An 11,631-nucleotide genomic window follows, 5' to 3' on the forward strand; every position below is an offset into this window, starting at 1 on the left:
AAAAAAAAAAAAAAAAAAAGTCAATTCTTGATCTTCGTCTTGATTTCTTCTTCTCTTCTTCTTCTTCTCACTATCCATCCCTCCCCAACTTCCTCTACCTTTGTTTTATTATCTGCCCCTCGCAGTCTGGTCTCCAGGAGACTCTCGTCCGAGGTGAGTCACTCTTCTCTTCCGTCTGCCCCACTTCCAACCATCATGCAGAAAAGCAGAACCCGCGGGGTCATCATCTTTCCCTTCCTCCACCTATATAAACTCATCCCATCTCTAATCACAATACACATATAGGTCACTCGAACACTGCGCAACCATGCCCTCGCAAGATCAAGATCAATTGCGCGTCCTCATCGTCGGCAACGGCGGCCGCGAACATGCCCTCGCCTGGAAACTGAGTCAGTCGCCCCGCGTCGACGCCGTCTACGTCGCTCCCGGAAACGGTGGCACCGGTCTGGGTGACAATGGCAAGATCGCCAGTGCCGATGTCAAGGGCGATGATTATCCGGGTCTGGTGAAGTTTGCGCAGCAGAATGGTGTTAATCTGGTGGTGCCTGGTCCCGAGGCGCCGCTTGTGGAGGGTATTCAGGGTTATTTCCAGGCTGGTATGTTTACCTCTCTTCCCTATCAGACCGGCTATTACAATTGCAGACAGGCTGATTGAAATAGTCGGCATTCGTTGCTTCGGTCCCTCCAAGGCCGCCGCCCGCATGGAAGGCTCCAAGACTTTCTCCAAGGATTTCATGAAACGTCACAATATCCCCACCGCCGTCTATGAGAACTTCTCCGAGTACGAACCCGCCCGCCAGTACCTCGACTCGGTCTCCCACAACGTCGTCATCAAGGCCGACGGTCTCGCCGGCGGCAAGGGCGTCATCATCCCCGCCACCAAGGAGGAGGCCCACCAGGCCCTCCGCGAGATGATGCTCGACCACCAGTTCGGCGCCGCCGGCAACGAGGTCGTCATCGAGGAGTACCTCGAGGGCGACGAGCTGAGCGTCCTCACCTTCAGCGACGGCTACACCATCCGCTCCCTGCCCCCCGCCCAGGACCACAAGCGCATCTTCGACGGCGACCAGGGCCCCAACACCGGCGGCATGGGCTGCTACGCGCCGACCCCGATCTCCTCCCCGGAGATCCTCGCCGAGATCGACCGCACCATCGTCCAGCCCTCCGTCGACGGCATGCGCCGCGACGGCTTCCCCTTCGTCGGCATCCTCTTCACCGGCCTGATGATGACCCGCAACGGGCCCAAGGTCCTCGAGTACAACGTCCGCGGCGGCGACCCCGAGACCCAGACCCTGCTGCCCCTGCTCACGGACGACACCGATCTCGCCGAGATCATGGTCGCCTGTACCGAGCACTGGCTCGACGGTGTCACCATCCGCGTCAAGCCCGACTTCTCCACCACCGTCGTCGCCGTCGCCGGCGGCTACCCCAACGCCTACGCCAAGGGCCAGCCCATCACCCTCGACGCGGCCCCGGCGGACACCCTCATCTTCCACGCGGGCACCAGCCTCGCCGGCGGCCAGCTCCAAACCGCCGGCGGCCGTGTCATCGCAGCGACCGCCACAGCCACCAGCCTCGAAGAGGCCGTCCGCCGCAGCTACGCCGGCATCGCCACGATCCACTTCGACGGCATGTTCTACCGCAAAGACATCGCCCACCGCGCCTTCCGCCAACGCGACGCCGCCGCCGCCGCCTCCTCCTCCTCCCTTACCTACGCCGCCGCGGGCGTCTCCATCGACGCAGGCAACGACCTCGTCCAACAGATCAAATCCTCCGTCTCCCAGACCAAACGCCCCGGCACCGACGCCGTCATCGGCGGCTTCGGCGGCCTCTTCTCCCTCGCAGCCGCCAACAAAACCTACCACCCGCACTCGCCCACCCTCATCGGCGCCATCGACGGCGTCGGCACCAAGCTCAAGGTCGCCCACGCAGTCGGCATCCACAACACAGTCGGCATCGACCTCGTCGCCATGAACGTCAACGACCTCGTCGTCCAAGGCGCCGAGCCCCTCTTCTTCCTCGACTGCTACTCCTGCGGCAAGCTCGACGTCCCCACCGCCGCGGCCTTCGTCAAGGGCGTCGCAACCGGCTGCGTCCAAGCCGGCTGCGCCCTCATCGGCGGCGAAACCGCCGAAATGCCGGGCCTCTTCACAGACGACGCCTACGACGCCGTCGGCGCCGCCGTCGGCGCCATCAACACCTCCGGCGACCACGCCCGCCCCATCCTCCCCAACACCGCCGCCATGCAACCCGGCGACGTCCTCCTCGCACTCGCCTCCTCCGGCCCCCACTCCAACGGCTACTCCCTCGTCCGCAAGATCGTCGACCGCTCCGGCCTCTCCTACACCGACCCCTCCCCCTTCCCCATGCCCTCCGCCCCTCAAAACCAACCCCAGACCCTCGGCGCCGCCCTCCTAACCCCCACCAAAATCTACGTCAAACCCCTCCTCAAAGCCCTCTCCGCCCCCGCCCCCACCTCCTCCCAGATCAAAGGCCTCGCCCACATCACCGGCGGCGGCCTCACGGACAACGTCCCCCGCATGCTGCCCGCTCACCTCGCAGCCCACATCGACGTCACCGCCTGGTCTCTGCCCCCGGTATTCAAATGGCTCAAGCAGACCGGTAACGTCTCCGCTACCGAGATGGCCCGCGCGTTCAACTGCGGCGTGGGTATGCTTATCGCTGTTGGTGCCGATGCGGCCGATGCCGTCAAGGACCTTCTCCAGGCGGAGGGCGAGGCGGTCTATGTCATTGGCACGTTGGAGGCGAAGAAGGGTGATGAGCAAGACAAGGAAGGGTGTGTGTTGAGTGGGTTGGAGAGCTGGGATTGATTTCCCTTTTTCTTTTTTTTTTTTTTTTTTTTTTTCGTCCTTTCCTTCGCCGTGTGTCTTGGCCCTTTTTTTCTCTTGTGATTTTGTTTTTTATTTTAAAATAAATGTTGTTTATGGTTTTAGTTGATGAGGGAGGGGTTTGATTTGTTGGTTGGTTGGCTGGTTGGTTTATACTGGTTTACTTGATGTGTTTGTTTAGATGAGATATACTTGAATATGATATTTACAGAGAGATGGATACACAGAGATACACAGAGAAGTAGTAGAGAGAGGTGGATAGACAGGTAGAGACACAGATGGATACAGACAGATATGATCTTAGATTGAATGTAGGCCCCTTCAAATGAGATGCATCACTTGTGATGCTTTATCTTGTCCTACTAAATACTCATCTACTATCCAAGTCACCAGTAAATCTTAGATCATTGATCTATAACTACAGTAGACCACCTCATCTAATACGACTATATATGCGAATGGTCATACACTCAACCAAACAAAGGTGAAGAAAAAAAAAGTTATCATAAGAGATAAAGAAACCTTGCTAATCACTCCACGGAAATCAACATTCTCAGCAGCATGGTAAGAAGATAGGATATGTAACCCAGCCCGTAGGCGAGAAGATCGCAAGAAACGGCACGACATGGTTAAAAAAAAAAAAAAAAGAAAAAACCGGGATTCACACAGGAAGTGTCGAACTATATGAAACGTGAAACGGGGTCGGGGTCTCCAGCTTTCACCACACGGTTCCCATGTCCATCTCCGCGGTCCGTCGCACCGTTACTCCTCCGAACTCTCCTCTTCCCGCCTTGCTGCCGGCAGAGTTGCCCCTGCACCGCGTGACACAGCGTCTCCCAAATCGACCCATCTCTATTCCACAGCCGAAAACAATGCCCTTTTTCAGACAATCTCCCTAGTGCGAGTCCAGAGAAGGCCCGCCAGTCACCACAGCTCCGGTCTTTTAATACAGGGAAGTACGAACGAATCACGCGCAAGAGCTGTACAAGTCAGTCATCTGACAGGATAGACTCATATGCTGAAGGGTATCAGGGAGAAATACCTTAGAAGCACTTGCGGTGGACGATCGAGGGTCCGCTCTCGTCGTACTCCTGCTTGGAGATCCACATCTGCTGGAAGGTGGACAGAGAGGCCAGAATGGAACCACCGATCCACACGGAGTACTTGCGCTCCGGAGGCGCGATGATCTTGACCTTCATGGACGAGGGCGCCAGGGCGGTGATCTCCTTCTGCATACGGTCGGAGATACCGGGGTACATGGTGGTACCACCAGACTGGTTTTCGTTAGCGACAGTCCTTCCACACAGGCTCAAAGGATGCATACCATGACGATGTTGCCGTACAGATCCTTACGGACATCAACATCACACTTCATGATGGAGTTGAAGGTGGTGACGTGGATGCCACCGCTCTCCAGACCCAGAACGCTGGGCTGGAAGAGGGCCTCGGGGGCACGGAAGCGCTCGTTGCCGATGGTGATGACCTGTCCGTCGGGCAGCTCGTACGACTTCTCGAGGCCGGAGCTCTGGGCGGCGGTCTGGATCTCCTGCTCGAAGTCGAGGGCGACGTAGCAGAGCTTCTCCTTGATGTCACGGACGATTTCGCGCTCGGCGGTGGTGGAGAAGGTGTAGCCACGCTCGGCCAGGATCTTCATCAGGTAGTCGGTCAAGTCACGGCCGGCCATGTCGACACGCGAGATGGCGTGGGGCAGGGCGAAACCCTCGTAGATGGGGACCACGTGCGTGACACCGTCACCGGAATCCAGGACGATACCGGTGGTACGACCGGAGGCGTACAGGGACAGGACGGCCTGGATGGAGACGTAGAAGGCGGGGGCGTTGAAGGTCTCGAAGACGATCTGGGTCATCTTCTCACGGTTGGACTTGGGGTTGATGGGGGCCTCAGTCAAGAGGACGGGGTGCTCCTCGGGGGCGACACGGAGCTCGTTGTAGAAGGTGTGATGCCAGATCTTCTCCATGTCATCCCAGTTGGTGACGACACCGTGCTCGATGGGGTATCTCAGGGTGAGGATACCACGCTTGGACTGAGCCTCGTCACCGACGTACGAGTCCTTCTGGCCCATACCAATCATGATACTGCGAGGGTCAGCTGACCGCCCGGAGACTAGGGGGAAAGGACGATAATTACCCATGATGACGGGGACGACCGACAATGGAGGCTGTACTTTTGGTTAGTGACTGGAACTTATGGACGGGGGAGGGGGGGATTTAAGGTTGACGGTTCCCAGAGCCACCCGATGCAAGGGCTGCATGGGGACTAGGCTCTGGTCACACAAGACTTGATGGGGGACAACTTACGGAAGACAGCACGGGGAGCATCGTCACCGGCGAAACCGGCCTTGCACATACCCGAACTAAAGGGTATCAACGTCAGCATATCCGTCTATCACGATGCCACACATTCGAGCTCCCACTGCAAATCCAAAGACTGGATTCGCATTGTGCACGTGTTTTAGAGCGAGGAACGGTCTCATCGACACGGAGTCGATGGTTGTGTGGGCAATTTTCCCGTCCGATCCAGGAGGGGAATCCGACGACGATCGTCGGATGGAACCATCAGAAATGGATCAAGACATACCCATTGTCGATAACGAGAGCAGCGACTTCTTCTGTAGGGATGAAAACGAGATGGTTAATGACAGTGGACGGAGTCGAGGGGGAGGGGACGAGCTGGGGGAGGAGGGGTAGGGAAGCAAGCGAGGATGGGGAAGCAAGGCGCTGAGGTGGCCGGAAGCTAGCTTACCTTCCATGATGACGGAAATGGAGATTAAAAACTACGGGGAGAAAGGGAGAAAGAAGGACGAAGAAAAAGAGAATGGAATGGGAGAATTGAAGGAGTAGATGGAGTGGTGGAAGGTCGAGAGAGAGGTAAGAGGGAGGAGAGAGGAAGGAAAGAAGAGGAGAGAAGGAGAGAGATGGATGTAGGGATGGAGATGTTTTGGTGGTGGAAAGTTGGTTAGTTAAGGTGGGAAAAAGAGGGAAAGAAGGAGGGAAAAGGGAGGGAAAAGGGAGGCGGCTAGTACCATACGGTATGTACCGTATTCTATGTATGTATCGTATGTATCGTATGTACGGGGACGGTATCCTCCCGGGGACAGCGAAGAACAGAGGAAAAGGGATATATATTACAGTAACTCCCCCGTATGCCATAGCCAATAGTCTCTTAGGTAAGACGTTCCCCCCTGGATCTCTGGTTATAATAAGAAACAGAACTCCGTACTCCGTAGTCAAGTAGTTAATTCATGGGATCCATCAATATGATCTGATCTCCCTCGACTCTTATTCTAACGGTATACGTATCCATTACTCCTTCCCCTATCTGCCCCAATGGTTGCCCTCTCAGGCAGAAGAAATATCATCCAATCCTTTCCTCAAAACCACCACAGTCGAATACCATTCGTAGTGACTGTAACGGCGGTACCTAATCTGCTGTAATCGTGGCGGAGGTGTTTCGATGGCAAACCATAGTAAGAAAAGAAAAGGGAAATACGTATGATAGAGAATCATGGCCAGGCTTGCGCATCCTCGTGGGGCTCATCCAGAATCCAGGGTTGCCTTTCCCTTGGACCATATCCATGTCGGACGCAGATGACGACGATTTGCTTTCCTTTGCTGCTTCCTTTTCTTCCCTTCCCCCAGGCTTCCAGATTCTTGTCTTGGTCCCCATTGTCCATTGTCTGAAGGTTGAACGTTCCCTTCCGGCCCGGGATCCAATCATTCATGATCGGATCCATGATCCATATCCATTCTAGAATCCCCCCCCTAAATGAGGTAAACTAGCCCAGTGGCCACCTTCCAAGAGCCGCCTCATCCGTCTTCCGAGTGGAGATTCCCACCTTCTTCTGCTCCTTCTTCGTTTTCTAGTTTCTTACCCCCTTTACCGCCTTTTGTTTGGATCGACATCGGCCCAGCCTGTCATGACCGCCACGGGACGAATCCGGTCGAACACGTTCAGTTCATTTCCCCAATGGGTGGACTCCTGATGGGTGAGGATTCCAGCCTAGAGCTGAAGTACTGTAATATGTGGCAATACCACGAATGACCGTTCGTCTTGTATGGTTGTGACGGGTGACATGGTGGGGTCGAAATGGTTCAACCCAGCATGGCGGGGTAGTCGGTGACTAATTGACTTTTGTTGGATAGCACCACGTTGGTGAGATCTGGTCTGGTTAGTTTGATCATAATGGGGAGTTTAGCTATGTGGTGATAGAGGGTTCAATTGCAGTGAAGGTCAATACTAGTCGTTGGGTTCAGAGTCAATGGAAAGTGGTGGAAGCCACTGGTAGGCTGGAGAACCAGATGAATCTTCCCGCTCAGTCGAGAACGTCAATCTTTTTCTCTCTCTCTGAGTCTCTACTCTATCAATCTACTTGTTGCTCTATCTTCAGGACCTCTACAAAAGAAAATTCAGATATCAAAAACGATACGCACTATATTCTCCATAATATTTTCCTCCTTCCTTCAATTTCACCACCACAAAAACATACACAATGGACCCCAACATGAACAAAATGCTCAAATGGAGCATCCAAAACTCCAACCCCGAAACAGCCGACGCCTCCGCCCGCGGCCTCAACCCTGAGATGCTCTCCTCCCTCCTGGGCGGGCCCAGCGACGCCGACCTAATGAAAGCCTCCATGGCCGCCCTGCACTCCCCCGACGTCGACCTCGAGAACAAGCTCGTCGCATTCGACAACTTCGAGCAGCTGATCGAGAACATCGACAACGCGAACAACATGGAGCCCATGGGTCTGTGGACCCCGCTGGTCGAGCTGCTGCAGCACGAGGAGTCCGACATGCGCCGGATGGCAGCTTGGTGTGTGGGCACCGCTGTGCAGAATAACGAGAAGGCGCAGGATAAGGTTGTGCTGTTCAATGCCGTGCCGAAGCTGGTTGCTATTGCTACGTCTGATGCGGATCCGGCCGCTCGGAAGAAGAGTGTTTATGCGCTGTCGTCGGCTGTGCGCAACTATCAGCCTGCTATGGATGAGTTTACGAAGCATCTGCCTGAGTCGGGTCAGTATCCGAGAGGCGAGAAGGTCGATGCGGGTGACATGGATGCTATTGATGCGATTATGGATAAACTGAGGGCGCACCCTGTTGAGTCATCTTCCTAAAAAAAACATCATAAAAAAAGAAAGGGAAAAAAAAAAAGAAACAACAAAAAGGAGAATATGATCAGCAGGACGAGTATTATTGCGTTACCAGTTGGCAGCCATGAAACCTTGATGGGCTTCTGACAAGAGTGCCTGTGTTACAATCTGCCTAAAGTGAAGCCTTTTCTTCCCAGGCAGACACATTGATCAAACATTCAACCGTCATTACGCCATGGTCGTCGTGTGCCGCATTCCCCAATCCCATGGTAGTCTGGAGGATACCTAATACGACGTGGGAGGAAACGCGAGGTCATCCCCCCGGGATCTAGGCACCAACTCTCCATATACCACGTCCATGCGGAGGAACTGGAATGGCTCGCAGGGTGGAAACTCCTGTTTATCTTTCCTTTTCACACATCCAGCATGTGTGCGTAATCCTCATCTTGGCGGGGATTGTCCGCGTGTCGTTTGGAATTCTATAGATCGTGACTACGTGATTGTACATTATTATACCCATGAAGAACATTAGTTTCGTCGTTCCATACGTTCCATCAGACCTGTATACCTGAAATAGCGTAAATATATGATAGAGTCGAACGAGTCAATCAATCTACGGAGGAACCAAAATAAAGCTGTAAATAATTCATCACACCATAAGACAAGGCTAGAACAGAATAAAACAGACAGAACAGACAGGAACAATGGGCCAAATCGCAAGACTACGCCATCCCAAGCACAACAGCCAAACAAACTAGAAACAGACCCACGACGGGGACAAAAGCGACGGGGATCCTTCAAATGATCATTCCTTCGACAGCAGATCAAGCTATAGTGCAAGGTTGTAGGTATAATCGTCTTCTATGTTCTGCGACACCCACAAGACCACCGAACTAATGACATATCAGTATCCCGTCAACGCAGCGAGGAATCTGTCAGTCATCACTCACCTAAGCATAACCAGCGCATTGGCAATCACGTTCGCAATCCCAAAATACAACGTCTGCAGCGGATACGACGGCAGAAGATACTTGAGTACCATAACCGTCTACACACACACCAAATCCATTAGCAACTTCCCCGATGCATAAAACCAAAATACCAGTAGGTAGGGAGAGAAAACTCACCACACTCCCCGCCAACCCACCCGCCAACAGCGCAAACCCCAAAAACAGCACAAAGCGCGCCTTCCACGCCACTCCATTCCCGCTGTAACTGAAGCTATCCGCCTGCAGCCGGGACTTCTCAATCGAATTGATGACGAGCATTCCGAGCGCGGAGCAGATGCCCGGGATCCAGTCCACGAATTTCACGTGGACGTTCGACCCGTTGCGCGCGCTGTGCGAGAAGGCCGCGGCGTCGATTATGAAGAAGAATCCGAGCGAGAACTGTCGCAGATCGAATATTAGTCTGTGCCTAAGGAGCAAGGAGCAAGGGGCAGGCTCACCAGGGCACCCGCCGTGTAGACGCCGGCGTTGCGGACGGTCGAGTTGTTGAGCCATTCCGGCTTGGACCACCGGAAGAGGCGGTTGCCGGACACATCCATGAGGGCGGTTGTTTTGGAGACCGGCTTCTCGATATGCGATAAGGTGTGGGGAGGTGCAGGGTCAGTTCTGCGGGGGAGGGATCTGGATTGGATGCAAGCAAGGCGGCAGTGCGAAGAAGACGATGACGATGAGGACGGAGATGGGGCTGATATTTGATTAGTAAGCCATACAAGCTGCTCGGAAGAATCACGGGATCCGACCTCATAGTATTTACTATTTACTACATACCTTACCCAGGATACTCACTACATTGAGTCCAGTCTACATCAGACAGCTATCTTCAAGAATTCAATAAGCAGGCTTTATTGGTCCATCTTATAAATAATATATACGCTCATTGCTAGCTCTATAACTCTACCCGTATTCCCCGTTCGTAAATCATATCATAGTCTGTACCAGACAGACCCGATTCAAACTCAATTGTCCTCGCAGAATAGCCTCAGAAACTCATCAATATACGTCATGGCTTTGCCCTTCTCCAGAGGCAGCGCCTCCCTCAGGTACTTCCGCAGCGCGAACGTAGACGCACGGTAGGTGGCGTGATACATGGCCTTGAATTCGTCCTCGTCGGTATTAGACGCAATGCCATCCATCGTCCTGGGTCGGCCGTCCTTATCCTCGCCGCCAGGAGGAATGCCCAGGTCCGCACTGCCTGCGCCAGATAGGCTTTTCCCAGAGCGAGCTGTAGGACGGTTGTAGCCGTACAGTCGCATGCAGGTCAAGATAGTACGCGTGATTATGTTCTTGTTTTCCGAGATGATGGTCTCGGCGTCTTTCGACGTAGACGGTTTCAGATCACCATCGGGGGACCGGAGCATGGGCGACGCGTCCCTCTCTCCCAGCACGGTCGACTCGCGGAGCTGATGAGATTGGACTCTTCGTAGGGACATGTCCCGTGTGTGGCCTCGACTACTTCCCGGGCGAGTTGGATGCGGCTCACCGTGAGGGTCCAATGGCTGTTTTCCCGGGTTGAGGCTCGCCCCGACTGACAGAGACCTGGAGCGCTGGGCAGCCACCCGGTGCAGGGCCGGAAGACTGGGTTCTTCAGACTCCCGTTTGATCTGGATCGTATGGCTCTGGTGGGAGGATTGAGGCCGTGAATGTGCCATCAACTGCGAGACGGCTTCCCCGCCCCTCTGTCTCACCCGCTTGTGGTGCTCCGTTACCGAGTCAAACAGCGTCGCCACCCGCTTCCGCTTGGGACTCGGCGAGCGGAGGTCTGGTAGGAACTCGGAAGACTGCGCGTGGCCTGTAAGGCCATCGGGACTCGGCGGGCTCGGGAGCGCCTGGGCCCTGGCTATGAGGGAGGTAGAGAGCGGGGCGGCATATATTCTTAGTTCTTGCCCCGCCCGATCGGAAATATGCGCATCCAAGCTCGGCGAGGAAGACACCGGTGGAGTTGGCGGTCGTTCGTACGTCGCGGCGCTTGACAGCACGCCGTAAACCAGTAAGTCTGTTGTTCCCGAGGCGGAAGCCTTTGCGCGTGTCGCATTATCGACGTGCACGAGCAGGCCGACCGGGCACTGAATGGTCTGCAATGTATTGAGATCCTCTTCGTCCAGCCAGAGATTGCCTAGCAACCGGCTCTTCAGCCATTGTGCCGTTCGATCGTCGCTCGTGTGCAACTCAAGGTTCGGGCCCGCTCGGGCATACAGTGGTATCAAGGCGGGATTCACGAAGCATCGGACGCGAAGGATGGAGTCTCTGGCAATATCCGATTGCCAGCTGGCGGATCTTTCCACCAATTGTAGACCTGTACACACATCGGTGAGAAGGGCCTTTATTGTTGAGGGAATTGAGTACCGCTGGACGTGTCTTACCTTGCAGCTGAGACTCCCCCTCCAGCACGAGGGATCCGGACCAAATATTCATCCTGACAGTCTCAGAAGTACTCCGGCCTCACATTTTCAGTCGTCAAAGGTCATTCATCCCAGGCGTGGAGGGATGCGATACAGACAAGACGGGCGGTCGTTTGCCTGTATCAAACGCGCATGGAAGACGCGGGCGCGGAATCACGTGATTCATATGATGGATGAACACAACTTATTACTAATCTTATACGTGGGCGCCTCCTGCATTGCCAAAGACAAGGGAAAGTGCTGAATGGGAAGCTCATTGTTCC

At 54.7% G+C, this 11,631-nt stretch overlaps 6 protein-coding genes across 6 annotated transcripts; 3 read left to right on the top strand and 3 right to left on the bottom strand.

Annotated features, from left to right (window-relative positions):
• Nucleotides 1-307: 307 nt before the first annotated feature.
• Nucleotides 308-2,831, top strand: ade1 (bifunctional aminoimidazole ribotide synthase/glycinamide ribotide synthase; the record flags this gene model as incomplete). The annotated part of the gene is made up of 2 exons (XM_024816933.1): nt 308-596; nt 661-2,831. The coding sequence occupies 2 exons, from the start codon at nt 308-310 to the stop codon at nt 2,829-2,831; spliced, it is 2,460 nt and encodes an 819-aa protein (XP_024668464.1).
• A 415-nt stretch (nt 2,832-3,246) lies between these two features.
• act1 (actin ACT1) lies at nt 3,247-5,889 on the bottom strand. Its single transcript, XM_024814094.1, has 6 exons — nt 5,613-5,889; nt 5,448-5,478; nt 5,168-5,223; nt 4,998-5,028; nt 4,174-4,945; nt 3,247-4,123 (listed from the first exon to the last, which is right to left on the bottom strand). The coding sequence occupies exons 1-6, from the start codon at nt 5,617-5,619 to the stop codon at nt 3,893-3,895; spliced, it is 1,128 nt and encodes a 375-aa protein (XP_024668465.1). The 5' UTR covers nt 5,620-5,889; the 3' UTR covers nt 3,247-3,892.
• A 541-nt stretch (nt 5,890-6,430) lies between these two features.
• On the top strand, nt 6,431-7,105 carry BDW47DRAFT_112117 (uncharacterized protein). The gene has a single exon (XM_024814095.1). The coding sequence runs from the start codon at nt 6,445-6,447 to the stop codon at nt 6,619-6,621; it is 177 nt and encodes a 58-aa protein (XP_024668466.1). The 5' UTR covers nt 6,431-6,444; the 3' UTR covers nt 6,622-7,105.
• On the top strand, nt 7,083-8,507 carry fes1 (Hsp70 nucleotide exchange factor FES1). The gene has a single exon (XM_024814096.1). It carries the CDS (start codon nt 7,360-7,362, stop codon nt 7,984-7,986), a length of 627 nt encoding a protein of 208 aa, XP_024668467.1. The 5' UTR covers nt 7,083-7,359; the 3' UTR covers nt 7,987-8,507.
• Nucleotides 8,508-8,510: 3 nt separating this feature from the next.
• On the bottom strand, nt 8,511-9,666 carry BDW47DRAFT_112120 (UPF0220 family protein). Its single transcript, XM_024814097.1, has 4 exons — nt 9,410-9,666; nt 9,090-9,350; nt 8,913-9,010; nt 8,511-8,855 (listed from the first exon to the last, which is right to left on the bottom strand). The coding sequence occupies exons 1-4, from the start codon at nt 9,506-9,508 to the stop codon at nt 8,792-8,794; spliced, it is 522 nt and encodes a 173-aa protein (XP_024668468.1). The 5' UTR covers nt 9,509-9,666; the 3' UTR covers nt 8,511-8,791.
• Nucleotides 9,667-9,842: 176 nt separating this feature from the next.
• BDW47DRAFT_112121 (uncharacterized protein) lies at nt 9,843-11,458 on the bottom strand. Its single transcript, XM_024814098.1, has 2 exons — nt 11,330-11,458; nt 9,843-11,262 (listed from the first exon to the last, which is right to left on the bottom strand). The coding sequence occupies exons 1-2, from the start codon at nt 11,379-11,381 to the stop codon at nt 9,926-9,928; spliced, it is 1,389 nt and encodes a 462-aa protein (XP_024668469.1). The 5' UTR covers nt 11,382-11,458; the 3' UTR covers nt 9,843-9,925.
• Between the last annotated feature and the right edge of the window lie 173 nt (nt 11,459-11,631).

This window comes from Aspergillus candidus, assembly GCF_002847045.1.
Source record: "Aspergillus candidus strain CBS 102.13 unplaced genomic scaffold BDW47scaffold_62, whole genome shotgun sequence".
Lineage (NCBI taxonomy): Eukaryota > Fungi > Ascomycota > Eurotiomycetes > Eurotiales > Aspergillaceae > Aspergillus > Aspergillus candidus.